This window comes from Lycium ferocissimum, chromosome 1 (assembly GCF_029784015.1).
Source record: "Lycium ferocissimum isolate CSIRO_LF1 chromosome 1, AGI_CSIRO_Lferr_CH_V1, whole genome shotgun sequence".
In the NCBI taxonomy this organism is placed as follows: domain Eukaryota; kingdom Viridiplantae; phylum Streptophyta; class Magnoliopsida; order Solanales; family Solanaceae; genus Lycium; species Lycium ferocissimum.
Genome location: NC_081342.1, coordinates 64,925,409 through 64,941,770, shown reverse-complemented (window position 1 = coordinate 64,941,770; position 16,362 = coordinate 64,925,409). Strand labels below are relative to the sequence as shown.

At 34.8% G+C, this 16,362-nt stretch overlaps 1 protein-coding gene and 1 long non-coding RNA gene across 2 annotated transcripts; both read right to left on the bottom strand.

Annotated features, from left to right (window-relative positions):
- Positions 1–4,208: 4,208 nt before the first annotated feature.
- Positions 4,209–10,138, bottom strand: LOC132057425 (putative F-box protein At3g52320). Its single transcript, XM_059450026.1, has 2 exons — positions 10,041–10,138; positions 4,209–5,636 (listed from the first exon to the last, which is right to left on the bottom strand). The coding sequence occupies exon 2, from the start codon at positions 5,604–5,606 to the stop codon at positions 4,431–4,433; it is 1,176 nt and encodes a 391-aa protein (XP_059306009.1). The 5' UTR covers positions 5,607–5,636; positions 10,041–10,138; the 3' UTR covers positions 4,209–4,430.
- Positions 10,139–14,158: 4,020 nt separating this feature from the next.
- Positions 14,159–15,279, bottom strand: LOC132057413 (uncharacterized). The gene is made up of 3 exons (XR_009415142.1): positions 15,007–15,279; positions 14,662–14,792; positions 14,159–14,525 (listed from the first exon to the last, which is right to left on the bottom strand). It is a non-coding gene; the product is annotated as an uncharacterized LOC132057413 (long non-coding RNA).
- Positions 15,280–16,362: the final 1,083 nt, after the last annotated feature.

The following is a 16,362-nucleotide window of genomic DNA, read 5'->3' as shown; positions in this document are numbered from 1 at the left end:
GGAACTACCACAAAATAATATGCTAATCGAAGTACAAGCAACAACAAATAGTAATAGAAATCAAACGACAAGTAACTACAAGAATAATACTACGACTACTAGTATGAAATGATAAGTAAGACAACAAACACTACTTACTACCCCTCTACCATAATCCGTGTCCTCCATAACCTCCTATTTAAAGTTATGTCCTCAGTAAGCTGGACCTACGCCATGTCCTGTCTAATCATCTCTCCCCAATTCATTTTCGGCCTACTCTTGCCTCTCTTGAAACCATCCATAGCTAACTTCTCACACCTCCGCCATTGGGGCATCTGTGCATCTTTTCTACACCATGCCCGAACCTTCTCAACCTCAATTCCTACATCTTATTCCTGCATCGAAGCCACTCCCGCCTTATCCTGGATATTTTTATTTCTAACCCTATCACTCCTAGTATGGCCACACATCCATTGCAGCATCTCATTTCCGCAACTTTCATCTTCTGCAGGTGAGAGTTCTTAATTGGCCAACACTCCACCCTATACAACATAGTTGGTCTAACCACCACTCTGTAAAACTTGCCTTCAAGTTTTGGCGGCACCTTCTTATCACACAGGACTCCAGATGCGAGCCTCCATTTCATCCACCCTACCCAATTTTCAAATGTTTTAAATCATTAAATATAGTGATTTATAGTACTGTTTACGTCGTTTTCAAATATGTAAATTTTATTTCAAAAAAATTAAAGATTTTATGTTCAAACAAACACACGATCAAAATTAAAAAATTTGAACCTCAAATGGCAGAAAGTATCACATAAATTGGGACTGAGGAAGTAAATAAAATATTTGTTCCGTCATATATTTGACTGGATACAGAATTTAAAAAAGAAAAAAATATTTTTAAAATTTGTAGTTTAAATGTATTACTCCAATATTTATGTGACTACAAAATTTTGAAACTTATAATTTTGGATTATGTCATAATATTGTGTGACTATAAAAATCTCTCATTAGCAAAAAGTGGAAGTTTAAGTTTAAATAATTTTAAGTTTATAAATATGTTATTTCTTGGAGAGACTAAATAAAGAATAATCTATATATATATATATATATATAAAAAAAATAAAGCTAGGCATAGACAAGATGATGTAGCACCTCTCTTTGGCCAAGGATCCTATTTATCTTTTTTCTCATTTTTTGGGCTTTTCCCTACATTTTCTTCATTTAATTTTTTAATAATTGGAAATTAATTGTTTTTATCATATTTTATATATCTCATTACTATATCTTAATGAGTATTTAGTTATATCATCAGTTATAGAAAACCTCACATCAATTGGTGTCCCCAACTAAAATAAACGTTTCCTTTGCTCTCCTATGCTTAAATTCCCTCAGATTCACCAAATTAAACCTATTTACATTTTGCAATAGTGTGGTTGTGGCCAAGACTTTGAGGAAAAGGAACATTATAGGTGGCAATAGCTTTGGGCAAATATATCGTTGCGGTCAGATGCCTGTTGAAGCTGCCAAAATATCAAAGTACAGGTTTTTGCTACAACTTGAAAAGTATTTGCTTCAATCAAATTGTGAGCATGATCTATCTCAATTCGAAAATTCAGATTTGAATCAATGTCTTCTCATTAGTTCCTTTTAAATTGCATTGATTCATCCTAAAATTTTCATTGCAATTGAAATTTGGTTATTCATCATGTACGATAATTTAGTAGCATTTTTTTTTGTCTTTTTGACACTTAAATGGCTGAACGTCATCGGTACAAAGAAGTTTTGTCATGACCTGTTATGTTTCGATAAGAGCTTTTTCTGCTGGAAAATTTTATTAGAACGCGGTGATAACGGAGTGGGGTTCATTGGTTACAAATTTACAATATCTGAACATCGATGAAAAAGTTCACAATATACTCTATGGTTGAAAAAGTATTATTTTTGTGTATATTGATATGATACTACATATGTTTTTGGTATCATTGTATACAACCAAGACCACCAGCGATTTTGTTTCACAATTTTAGGTCCCCAATTAGAGATATTAGAGCAGGTAGTTGGGTGGGTATATTTACTAAAGCAATAGACGTTGCAGCGCTATAGCAGTCTCATAAGGCCATTGCATCTTTAAGAATTTAAGGACAAAAACTTGGCATCACTATATTTTGTCTTTTTCAAGTTCAAAACGCTGCATTTTGCCCATATTGTAATGCGTTGATTTCTATGAATACTTTAATTAAGGAAGGGAAAAATTCTTTTAGAAAAGAGAAAAAATTAAGTTACGATCAGTATTATGAATGTTTTGTGATGCTTCTAATAAGAATGTATGAATAGCTTGGCTCAATTATGGTCGGGGGTTTGAGGAAGTTGTTCTTGCAACAAAGTATTTCTCTTTTAACAAGACTTTTACATTTAATTTCTAATTTTAAGATGACTAATTTATATGAATGAGATATTTTACCTATAAGGACCATGAAATAAAATGATGTTTCTATTCCTAATTTTTTGTCAATGGCTCAAAGCTTGATAGAAAAATATCACATGAATTCATATTTCTTCTGTAGAAAAATATAAATAAACACTACTTATTCTCTCCTCAAAAACTAATTAATAATTTATTTCTAACTCTATAAGCCAGTGTGACCAAAATGTACCAACGATGATAGTGAAATCATGCTTCTTCAACACACAAGATATTTAGACAATTTGATTGAGGTCTTATTGTTGTGTCGTTATAGTTATTTATTTTTATTTTAACTTCTTTGTTTAGTATAAAATGCAGGTGAAGTTTTGTTAAATGTTTTATTTTTTCTTTTGCAAAATAAGTATGGATTGAAATTACAAACTTTATGTTTAAGCTAACCTTTTGAAAGAAAAATTAAAGATAACTTTAGTTTATGAAAACAATAATTTTGATTATTTTTTAATATTTAATTATATATTTAATAACGTATTTACGACCGCAGGAAGCGCTGTTAAGTTTACTAGTTGTATATAAAATGAAATAGAGACTACAAATCATAAGTTTAGTGACTAGAGAAGAAAGAGGCGAGAGGACCTCTCAAGTCTTGAATGAAGAAAATTGGAATTCTTTTTCTATTCAAATTTTCCTTTATTTTACACGGGTGATTAGGGGTGTTAAAAGAGCGAGGGGCCAAATTAAAAATATCAAATTATGGTAAATAAGTTAAGCCTAAAAAATAAAAAAACTCACGATCTCCAGCATTTTCTTTTTCTTTGAGTTTTGAAGGTCATTTGAACTAGTTTTGGGTAATCTTAAGTTTACATTGTTGAAACACCTTGAGGTTTTACTTGTCACAGGAAATATTAATTTTTTTTTGCAATATGAGAGTGGTCACTGATGGTTTAATGACTTTGTAGCGACAATGGCGGCTACAAAATGTGTTTCTGTGGTGACACCAATATTATCACAAATAACATTCAGTAATGGAAGCACTTGCAATAGTCCAATTGTTGCCACTAAAACATTTAGTTCTGCCTGCTGTGCTTTTGTAGCAATTCTCATCGCCACACAAAGGGTAGATTTCTTGTATCAAGTTAATTTTTCTTTGAACTTCACCAAGTAAACACCACGAAACAATAAAGTATAAAATAAAGCTCAACGCATTAAATTTATCTAGAGAATTACAGCAAAAATATCCAAAAGTTATACTGTAACATAAAATATCAAGACCATAGTGCTAAGTTAAACTTAGCATCACATTCATCATTTGGAAGCTTCATTACTCTTTTTGATCTTACAAACCTTGAAAAGTTTTCTTCCTTTCTTAACAACAATACTAGAAGAATTTCCAGTATGTCGAAGACACTTGCCCAAATCTCTAATTTCTCCGATTGTAATCTTTTTAACAAGACTAGCCAAAGTCAAGCGAGTAGAGATTAGGACAACTATCGAAATGACTTATAGACAATTATGAATTGCAAACTCTACACGTAAATTCCCCAAATGTCCTTAAGGAATAAAAAGGAAAAAGAAAAGGCACCTCGGTTACAAAACTCTCATGGGTCATATTGGCTTGATCCAACGGTGAACAACTGCCCAAAAGAAAAACCGCTTGTAACTCCAATGACCTTCAGTAATATACTATATAACCTGCCAAGACTATCATTGGGGTAACAAGAAGTATTCTTGGTTTCTACTCTATGCAGGTAAAAACAAGGGGAAGGGAGTTTTAACCATAGACCTGACATAAACCAATATTCAACTAGTAAGTTCAACCCAAATAAATAGCAAATAAAGAGTTACAAATCATCATTACATTTTTCGATCATCAAAAATATCATTAACCCTTTTTACAATGCTCACCAAGGATGTGCTTCATATGAAATAAGATAGGGTTTAACATCTTCCAACACAAGGAACAAGAGTCGTTTATCCCAGTAACATAAAAGCGATAAATCCTTAAAGAGGGAAGGATGGACCTATGTGCTTCCTAAAGAAAACAAGGTTTCACGGTAAATTCCAAAGTCATATATCTGAAGTCCAAAATCAAATCTTGGAACTCTTCTCACTCTTCTAAAGCAGTTTCTTTTCAAGTCGTAGAACACGACCTCATCCTGAAGTGTAAAAATTATCTCTTCATTACATGTCCCGAAGGTAGACATAATTTTCTCGGACCTAAAGTTTACCAAATTGATGCTATACTCCTTCACCCAAATACAACTGATTTTATCCTTGAGTATCCACAGGTCTAGAATTGAACTCTTGTGAAAGTGATCTTTGTCTACCAAGCAAAGCATCCCTTTCAGATCCAACATTTTCAGGTTAGAAAGAGTCTTAAAAGACGATGGCTGAGATATAGTGAGAAATTTCTCATTTTCAAAGTCAAACGAAAAAATTCTATTAGGTTTGGCACCAAGACGTACTCCAGCCAGCCAATACATACATTCATTTACTAACAACCCTGTCAAGTACGGATGATATGGAGGCATCTCAGCAATTTCTTTCCATCTACTATTAGAAATGCCACCAACCCCATTTATCGTAAACACCTCGCATCTTAGTTGTGCAAGTCCCGGATACCTACTACGACGAGATGCAGGACGCCCATAGAGAAAATGCACCACTTTGTATTCATTCTTTGAATGTAGATATCCAAACCCAAAATGCTCACTTCTAAGTGGTAAAGCAGTACGTGAACATTTTGGCAATTGACACACTTGTTGCATGGCAGGATTACACAAAAAAATACGACGATCTCCTGCTGAAATGCAAACCAAACCATAGCATACAAGCCAAGAGCACCAAAAGAGAGGAGGGAATATGTCATTGTATAATTCATTGCTCTCTCCCTCCTCTACTTCCGTGCCTACTGAAACAAATCGTAGCCTACACTTTGTTGCCCCTAATAAGTAGCGATCCATAACAAGAAGTTGGGGGGCATTTTCCATTGATTGTTTCAGGTGGTGAGAATAGAAAGGAGGACTAATAATAAGGTCATTCCATGACTTCGATACACACCTTAATGTGGATAATGTCTTCACTGGGCATCTAACAAAAATTGAGGTTATAAGATCAGCAGTCAACTTATCAAACTCACTAGTTGCAATGTTTCCTTTCTCCTCTGTACATTTCCTCCTCTTTATTGATGTTTCCATCTTCTTCTTCTTCTTCTTCTTTTTTTAAGGCTGCAATGTCGCAAAAAAAGTTAGTCGCAAGAGGAAATATTTGCATCACAACTTAGGATGAATACATAGAGAGAGTTGTAATTTTTTCGCATAAACACATTATTCTTTTCAACAATTTTCAAGGCGTACAATTTACTTACGGGATCTTTTCTTATGCAAGTAGTGAGTACAGATGTGGACAGCGAAGGCTGAGCACATATGAACCTGAACCTTGTAATGTCTACAGAAAATGCTTCTAAATACAAACAGTTCATGCTAAAAATTTATTTAGCATAGATGTTTTAATATATATAGACGAATTATATGCCAAATGAATGTTGTGATTTGTAGAATGGCCTTACCTAGAACAAGTCACGGAGGGTTAAGCTTTCCTACTAAATTCATTTGTTGGCAATGGAGTGTGTGACTACTGTGAGCTATTCAATTCTTACCAATGGAAATTTGACTGAGCCCTTTGATGCAGCTAAGGGACTCAGACAACGTGATCCAATATCACCTTTCTTACTTGCTATAACTATGGAGTACCTAAGCAGGTGCCTGAATGAGCTAAAGGAGAAAAAGGACTTCAAACACCACCCTAGTGCGCTAAGTTGGGCACTACTCATCTGAGTTTTTCTGATGATCTATTATTGTTTTGGTAGGGGTGATCTCCCCACTGTACAGTCTGCACCAAGCCTTTCTTAGATTTGCTCATGCCTCTGGCTAAGTTACTCGGACTCTTCACTTCCGGTGCCGCACCCATGTTGACACGACATGGGTGTGGGTGTGGGATCCGTACTCGATCTGGTCAACCCCTCTTGGATACTTTGACCAAAATCGACGGAGAAATTCCGGACAGATTCAATGATTTCTATAATCACAACAAAATTTAAGGTGGATTTGAAGAAAATGGAATACCTTGTATATTGAAATTTCTATGTCACTCCTCTTCCTTTAATCTCCTTCGGGCATTCTCCTCTAGATCAATATCTTCTCCCCAAGTTTTCTACATAATACCTCATAATTTAGGTTTTATAATTCTATTTTTAGATATTTCAATTATTTTTAGCCCAATCCCCGCACCCATATCCATACCTGGATCCATATCCCCGAATCCTAAAATTTAGACCATGAAGGATCCGCACCCATATCGGACACCCGCACCCCAGTCCGAGCAACTTAGGCCTCTAGATTACAAGCTAATGTTAACAAAAGTCTATACTTTGGTGGTGCCTGGTGATGTTCAGAAAGGGATCTTGGATAAACTGGAGTTCTCTTTGGGTGAAATGCCTTTCAAGCTATGTTGCTTGGACTCTCCAAAAATGATGTCGCACACGGGTCGGATTCTCAAAAAATACACTACTTTTGGAGTATCCCACACGCACCCGTCGACAATTTTGAAGAGTCCGAGCAACATAGCTTTCAAATATCTAGGCCTCCCTTTGACTATCAAGAAACTGAGTGTTCAACAGTGGCAGCCACTGATACACAAAATAGTTGCTAGGATCTCATCTGGACAGAAAACTCTCCCAGAGTTCAGTTAATTCAGCCTGTCATATTTGGTATTCAGGCCTACTGGTCCCTGCTTTTCTTGATGCCTGTTAAAGTTGTGGAAACAATAGAAGCATATTGCAGAAGAGGGACTGGTACAAATGATATATCCAGGAGAGCCCTTGTAGCATGGAGTAGAGTCTGCTTGCCCATCTGGACAGAAAACTCTCCTATGCAGGGAGAGTTCAGTTAATTCAGTCTGTCATATTTGGTATTCAAGCTTACTGGTCCCTGCTTTTCTTGATGCCTGTTAAAGTTGTGGAAACAATAGAAGCGTATTGCAGAAGCTATTTAGGGACTGGTACAAATGATATATCCAGGAGAGCCCTTGTAGCATGGAGTAGAGTCTGCTTGCCCATCTGGACAGAAAACTCTCCTATGCAGGGAGAGTTCAGTGAATTCAGTCTGTCATATTTGGTATTCAGGCTTACTGGTCCCTGCTTTTCTTGATGCCTGTTAAAGTTGTGGAAACAATAAAAGCGTATTACAGAAGCTACTCATGGACTGGTACAAATGATATATCCAGGAGAGCCCTTGTAGCATGGAGTAGAGTCTGCTTGCCCAAGTCAGTGGGAGGACTCAACTTGATCAATTTGACACTTTAGAACGAGGCTGTTGTGGCCAAGAACTACTGGGAGCTATCTCAGAATAAGGATAAGCTATGGATCAAGTGGATCCATACTTCTTATGTAAAACGCTCACAGATGCATAGTCTTGCCATTCCTCAGCAAGCATGCTGGATGGTGAGAAAAATATTAGAAGCTAGAGAAATATTTGATCAAGCTCAGATTACCAGGCCCGAAGAGTATCATTAAACAGCTATACTTGAGCTTAGTTGGGAATCTGCCAAGGCTTACCAGTTATTTTAGAATGAGGCAATACCTAAAGCAAGGTTTACCTTATGGCTTTCAGTGCAGGACAAGCTCTTAACAGCAGATAGAATCAGTAAATGGGGGTGACAGTTGATACTCAGTGTTCTTTATGTCATATGTGTCCTGAAACTAGAGATCATTTGATGGTGACTTTAAAGCAGTGTTATCAAAAGCGAAAAGCACAAAAAGCTCCAAGGTCTGTTGGGGCTTTAAGCACGAAGCGCAAATATAGCGTAGACTTTAATGAAAAAGGCGCAAATGGAGTGAAAAATACAAATATATATTTTTATTCCAAGGCTAATAATAATAAGCAAGAATAACAAATATATGGACAACGAAATTGAAAAATAAAATTACGATGCTGTGAAATATCAATTAGTTAGTGTAGCCTCTTTAGGAAACGCTCATTGGCAAAGGAAAAATATGTGTTAAAGCCTTGTGACGACATGTTTTGAGCGCTCACATTAAGCGAGGCAAAGCGCTCACATGTTTTGAGCATCAGGGCTTAAGCACGCTTTAAGCACGCCTTGCCTTTGATGACACTGCTTGTGAGTATACAAAACAGTTATGGAATATAATTTCCCAGTGGTTACAGAGACAGCCACATTCGGCCAGATCCTGGGATGATTTCCTGCAATGGACTATCAAGCATGCTAAGAAGAAGTCCCATCAAATCCTTTGCCCAGATTTCCAGAATGGTAATTGCTAAAGTTGTACACGCACCCAATGGTGTGGCCTAGTGGTCAATGAAGTGGGTTGAGCACCATGATGTCTTAGGTTCAAATCTCAACGGAGACAAACACAATAGGTGATTTCTTCCCATATGTTCTAGCCTTGGTGGACAAAGTTACCTGGTAACTTGTTGGTGGTGGGAGGTGGCAGATATCCCGTGGAATTAGTCGAGGAGTGCGTAAGCTGGTCCGGACACCACGGTTATTAAAAAATAAAAAATTGTACACATCTTGTGTATAGAGAGGAACCAAAGGATTTTTGTGAAGCAAAGTTGAGATTGGACTATCCTAGCTAAAGAAGTAGCTTATGTGTGTAATGTTAGAGCTAATCCTAAATCTAAGTTATACCCTGTTTGGCCAAGCTTTTGGGAGGCCAAAATTGCTTTCTTTTTTTAAAAAAAAAAAATGCTTATTTTAAAAAAAGCGAGGTGTTTGGCCAAGCTTTTGGGAGAAAATTAGTACTTTTAGGGAGTAGCAGAAGCTGTTTTTCAGAAGCTAAAAAGTATTTTTTTCAATTAATTGGCCGAACACAAACTGCTTCTCACCAAAAGTACTTTTTTGAAAAGCACTTATTAAAATAAGCTGATTTTAGAAATTTGGACAAACGAACTATTGGTCGTGCAAGACTTAGGGGTCGTTTGGTACGAGGGATAAGGATAAATAATCCCAGAATTATATTTGAGATGCGTTTATCCCACGTTTGGTTTAGATAAAATCGCCATATAACTAATCCTAGGATTAGTTATCCCGGGATTGTAGTGTTATTTTATCCCTATGGGAGGGTGGAACAACTAATCCCGGGATAACTTGTTTCCAACCAAATGACCCTTTAATGTTTAGTTAGATTGTTTTAGCTTCTGTTATTTCACTTGGTGATTAATGAGAATTCGTTAGGTACCAATAAAAAAAAATGTTGTGATTCGGGTTATGGATAAAGTGTTTGATCTCAACGTTTAGGTATCCTTCATTTCCCTTTCTCCAACGACCAGTCTTTAAAACAAAGATATAACCCAAAATTATTCTCAATTTATTTTGATTTTAGTAGAAACCTAACTTTTCAAAAACTAAATCAAAAGTAATATATTTAGCAAACGGACCACATCACTCTAACTAAAAAAATCAAAAGTCTAATCTAAAATTGAAGAATTTTTTTTTTTTTTATCTTCTTAGAAAAAAAAAAAAACTGAGAAATCAAAATACTAGTAACTATTTGCTAAAACTCTCTAGAGTACTTACAAAATGGAAAAGGTATTCAAAGAGTAATAAGTTACCTTTTTATGATTTTTGCTTCAAGACTTGCCAATTAATTACAGCTATTATGCTCTACAACATTGGGGTGTGAGGCAAAATAAGTTTGCTTGCCCTTTTCACTATAATAAAAAAGAAATGGCTACTGAGTTTTGGACTTGGTAATGGCCACCCTTTATAAGTTACTTACTACCTCCGTACGATTTATGTGAAACACTTTTATTTTTAATCTGTTTCAAAAAAAATGATACATCTTCTTATTTGATAATAATTTAATTTTAAATTTTATCTTTTATATGTGACGAAATGATGTGTAACCAAATAAATATTTTTGGCTTATTTTAGACAATAAGATTTAAAAAATCTTCATCTATTTCTTAAATTTCATGGCAAGTTAAATTATACCACGTAAATTGAGATAGAGGGAGTACTTATTAGTCATTGGTAGAGAAAATGACCAAAGGTTCCTTCAAGTAGATTCAAAATAGTCCCTAAGGTATGCATTTAGAAGTTTTGGTCCATTTAAATTCGTAACAAGTTAAAAAGAAAAGGATAGGTTTAATAGTCCAATTTTGAGTCCGTGACATTTTGCACCCTTAATGTGTCTTTCTATTTTGTGATTTGCACCCTATCATCTCTTTTTCCATAACTTGCACCCTAACCTCTTCGAGTTTTTGCAAAACAGTAAAATTACTCTTTTTATAAATGATACATGAGGGCAAAATGGGAAATACAAATAAAAAATTATTTTTGCTAAAATTTATTTATGTTAGCATAGAAGTATAGATGAAACTGAAACTCTTCCCGCCATCTATCATTAAAACATGGGTGAGATTAGATTAAGCTCTTCAAGCGTAAATATCACTGAAGACATCATCACTTCTTAATCATCCATGGATAAAAAGCAAGGAGAAATTGAAAGGTCCATCAAAGAAGAGAATATTGAAAGGTAAGAAAATTTAGGGTAGATTCAATATGAATCTTCTTTAATTTGTCATTAAAGTATTGAATTGCCAAAACTTCTTGTTTGTAACTCAAAAAGACAGGTTTCCATGTCTATTAAACCTTCAAACAATTGTAGATACTGTCATGTAAAACAAAAACAAAAAAGATCAATTCATTTAAGTTTTTACTCTATTTTGGATAAAATTAGCATTACTGAAAGCTACAAGCGTTTCTCTTCAATTTAATAAAGCATAATGAAACCTAGCATCAATTGCTCATCACAGATACAAGACTAGATTGGCATAAAAATGTAACAATATAACAATATGAGGAATTATAAGTTTGTGAAATTGAAAGCTAAAGAATGAAAACATCATCTCTAAATTTCCTTGAGGATGTTGTTCCATTCTTTGGAACAAACTGAACAAAAGTAATCAAGGAATCAATTGTATTTTTCTGAGTCATTGTTTCCCAATTCCACCATTTGATTTCTACTCTGCAAAGAAAAACTATACTTGTTAAAGACTTGACATGTAGTGGAACTATGCTGTTTTTTAAGTTAAAAACAATAGATATTACCTTGTACCCTATTTGCAGCAAACCAGACAAAAAAAATTGTTTCAGCTTTCTTTAGATTGAATATCATGTATTTTTTATTTGTATTCCCCATTTTGCTCTCATGTATTATTTATAATATAAAAAGAGTAGTTTTACTGTTTTGCAAAAACTTGAAGAGATTAGGGTGCAAGTCATAAAAAAAGAAAGGTCAGGGAGCAAATCAAAAAACAGCGCACACATTAAGGGTGCAAAATGCCACGGACTCTCCAATTTTGGTTCTAAGTATTTTAAGTTGCAACTTTTCTCATATCAATTTAGTGAAATAATATATCTTAAAATATTGGTCAAAGATCATGCAGTTTGAATTTCGAAAAACAAAAAATGCCACATAAATTGGGACAGAGGGAGTATGATCATTGAGAACATAAATTACCAATGATAAAGGAAACAATAAGCAATTAACAAATATTGAGAATAGGAAATCAGAAGGGGATGAGAAACTTAGAGAAAGAAGATGAGAGGAACATACAATACAACACGCATAAAACTACTCTTTCTTATCCATTGTCCTTTTAAACAATCTGCTAGTTGGGCCTCAATCTCAAATAAAACTCTCCAACATGTTACCCGGCCCAAGAATACCAACTAAATCAGTTTCTAGCACTTTGAGCCTTAGGAAATCAGCTTGCTTCACAACATAGGTTATATGCTCTAGTTTGCTATACATGATACTGATACATGTTATAGTGCATAATGATACATGCTACGTATAGCGTATCTACTTTCCTGTATTATAAAGACTACCAATCTTTAGGGGATAATCTATGAAAAAACTACGTACAAAAGTGCCACTCCCTTAATCTTAAAGAGTTAGTAATGCTAACAGCATACAAAAACAGGTTGTCTATTGAAGAGCAAAAAATCAAAATACATTCTTTTTTTAAGATTAGCCAATATGTGGTAAATCCAAAAAACATCATATTCTTCAGTAGTCCTTGTCAAGGGCTTCTCTCATGCTTTGGCATCCTTCCTCGAATATTTACCTGCAAAATATTTGCTTAGCATAACATAGACCCTCTTTGCTATGAATCTAAATTTTGCACATAAATCACTACATAATTGAAGTCTAAGCTAGACTTTTGGGGCCCTGGTGATTTTCGTAAAGCAATAAGCTTTTGGAGAATCGTCTAATATCAGAAGTAACACATTTTCAAGAATCTCATAGCTCTTTCAGAGTGTGGCATAATATTTTCATATCACTACAACAGAAAATTCGTTTACGAGTCAGTCTATCCAAAATTTTAGCAGCCGGAGGGACAAAGAAGGAAAAAAAAAAAAAGGTATAACGCGGAGGAAGATCATGAAAACAAAGGGAAGTGAAGAAATACCACAATGGAAATATGCTACAGGTATAGTTCCGTTGTTGATGAGTTCAAACTTGTAGGTATCTCCTGCTTCGACATCATTTGCTTTCATGAAGTGTTCCAATCCCCTGGTAATTGCAAAGCGCTTGCCCCTTGGTTTTAGCTGTACTGACCATGATCTTTGTTTCTCATCTGTGAGAATCATCTCGCGTCTATTCATCAAGCCATTTGATTTTGCAAAAGCGATTGGAAGACACTGCTCAAAATTATCCCAGTATGTAGATCGATCAATGTTGCGTTATTTGTCACAATAAAAAGATATACTCCTACTCCCTATGTTTCTATTTAGTGTATTATTTTCTTTTTGTATTCTGTTTAGAAAAGAATATCACTTTCTATATTTAGTACAGTTTTTCAATTCCAACATTCCACATCACATGCTTAAAACCATAAGATTGAAAGGGAGTTTTGGTATATTATGCACATCGTTAATTTAAGACCACATGAATCAAAAGATATTCATTACTTTCTTAACCCACGTGTCCAGTTAAACTAAGGCACTTAGATTGAAACGAAGCAAATAGTTAAAATCTTAACTATTAATTTAAGGGCTTAATTAAAAGTCTAAAACCAGTTCAAATTACTCATCAAATAGGATCTGCCGATGGAATAAGGATAAATTGTAGAAACAAAATGAGGGCTATCCTTAGCAGATGTTGGAGCAGTCATATCTGAGGTCTCAATCATGAGGCCTTAAGAAAAGATACATGAAGAGAAACGATGTAATAACTGACACTGACGATACACGAAATAAGACTCTTTTGTGGGCGACTAAAGTCACCACAGAAACTACCAAAACTTGCCATGTAATTCAAACCTTGAGTGGAAACTCTTTTCGCATCCAAATTAGGCTTCTTTTCTTTAGGCAGAAGTGATGCATTTGCTCTCAAATCTAGTTTTCAAAGTGAAAAACGTCAGAACTGAAACTGAAGATGAATTTAAATCCAAAAATAGAACATTAAGTGGGCGTTTGGCCATAAAAAATATTCACTTTTTTCCGGAATACAACTCCGGAACACCAAAAACGAAAAAAACTTGTTTTTCAAATTTTTTTTAACTTTTTTCACTTTTTTACACTACATTTCACCAAAAACTATAATTTCAAAAACTATGGCCAAACACAACTCCAACTTCAAAAATTCCAAAAAAAGTGAATTTTTTTTTGGTATTTATGGCCAAACAGGGCCTAAGTTGAAGTAAAAACTATAAGGATGCATGAGTTATGAAGAGAAACTTTTAAGAACTAGACAGGACCGTTATAAAGAAACAGAATGTCATTTCATTGTAATCGTGGTTTAGCGGAAAAAAGTGGATGAAATATAAGAGACAAGGGCTAAGATGAGAAAACTTGCCGTAGAATTTCAATAGAGGTTTCTCTCCCTGGGCAAATATCTCAAGCATTATGTGATCTCCTTCCTTTAAGAAATTAGCAGTGCAAAATTCATGCCATCCACCTCCAATGAAAGTTCTGGCTGCACTGTAATATAGCTTAAACGCCCATGATCTTTGCTCATCTCTTATCATTATCGTACAATTCCTGTTGCTGAGGCCGTTTGCTCGTGCAAATTGTTTTGGAATATGCTGAAACAGTTTTATAACCAGTTGCACAGAAATAGCTCATACTTATGTTTCGCACATTTGAATTGTCAAAGAAAAAAGAGGGCTGTGCTTACCATTTGAATTATCAAGGAAAGTGGAATTTTAGTTTTGAACTTACCAGCAAAGACTTTGAAATGCAATGGGCTTTGATAGTGAAAGTGAAATGAGGGCGACCCAGAGGCATATCTTTAGCCGCTTTTACATTGGGAAAGACCTTGTCTGATGAACCGATGTTGTGCTTTGGTTTTTCTGCAGCATAATTTGTTTATTACACAAAAGGTCATGTCAAAGATTTGAAAAACAATACTTCATGAACCAAAAAAAAAGATATGATGCTTAGCACAAGGAGATGTTAAGGTCTTAACTATAACTCGTTATTCCCGAAAAAGAATCATTAGAATCAGAGAAATGAACAGAAAAAGACAAACATGCTGCAACAAGGATTAAATCTTAAAATTCAGACCTTCCGTGGAAACTCTTCTAGCATGAAGATTAGTCTTCTTTCCTTCACAATGGAGAGATGCATTTCCCCTCAAATCTAGTTTTTAAAATGAAACAACAACGTCCGAACTAAAAGTGCAGATGATTTAAAACCAAGAACATTACTGAAGTAAAAAAGAATTGAGTATTGCCATAATTCAGAAAGAAAAAAAGCTTCGATGGGAAAAAAAAAAAAAAGAGGTGAAAAAGAATTATGGAAGGGCTAGTTCAACTCTCAATGGTAGTGATGAGTAACAAAATGAAATTAAGGTGACCGAGGGGCATGTCCGTAGAAGCTTCTACATAGGGGTATGTTCCTCTGGCCGTTTCACCTACATTGGAGGTGGATGGAATAACTTCTGCATTGCAAATTGCTTAAAGGAAGGAGATCGCATAATGTTTGAGATAATCACCAAAGGAGAGAAGCCTATATTAAAGTTTCGAGGCAAATTTCTCATCTAAGCCCTTCTCTTAAATTTCATCCAGTTTCTTACCTTTTGTCTGTTTTTTTTCTTAAGTATAAATACAATGACATAATATTTTCTTATAAAGATCCTCCCTAGTTGTTAAAGCTTCTCTTTGTTACTGTTCTTATCTCCATCTGTAGTTTCTATGACCTGAATTCTAAAATACTCTAAACAAACTTTTTTAGTGAACTATTGTCCTCAAGTTTTTATGAAGTCTTTCGAGTTTCAAATGTCCAATTCCATCAACTGAGGAAAAAAAAATCAAGCTCATTATTGGGAGGTGTTACTTATAAGGAGTCTTAAATTTAGTATCGTTATAAATAACATTTTGGAGTATCTATGAAAGCTTTTCCTTTTCTTGAGAGTACAGTTACTGTGAAGAAAAAATTAATTGTCAAAGAAGGCGTTTTGGAGACACAGTAGCTTGTGAAAACGTTATTTCTCAAGTTTTATTAGGCCTATTCAAGTAGTTCACCAAGTAGCATACTATGAGCAGGGCGGAGCTAGGGCTATTGTGAGTTCGGCTGAACCCAGTAGCTCTGGTTCAAATCCTGTATTTATATTAGAAAATTCATTGAATATGTACAAATTATTAATTAAAACCTAGTAACTTTAAAAGACTAAAATCCCGAATCCATAAGCTTCAATTTCTGGTTCCGCCTCTGACTAAGAGACATGATTTCCTGAATCCATATGTTTCTGAGAGTTGAATTACTTTTCTCTCCTTTTCCCCTCAATTTATTGTGTTTGGATTCATATTCTGTTTCGATTCTAACATTGTTGGTTGTTTGTGTTGAATTAAGAACTAGCTCTGAGAGGAAATGTGTCACTCCATCGCGAAGGAAAGAAGACTAATTTGGATACTGAAAGAG

What these genes read in the sequence shown, in the direction of transcription:
- LOC132057425 (XM_059450026.1), bottom strand. Translation starts at nt 5,606, where the DNA reads ATGGAAACATCAATAAAGAGGAGGAAATGTACAGAGGAGAAAGGAAAC.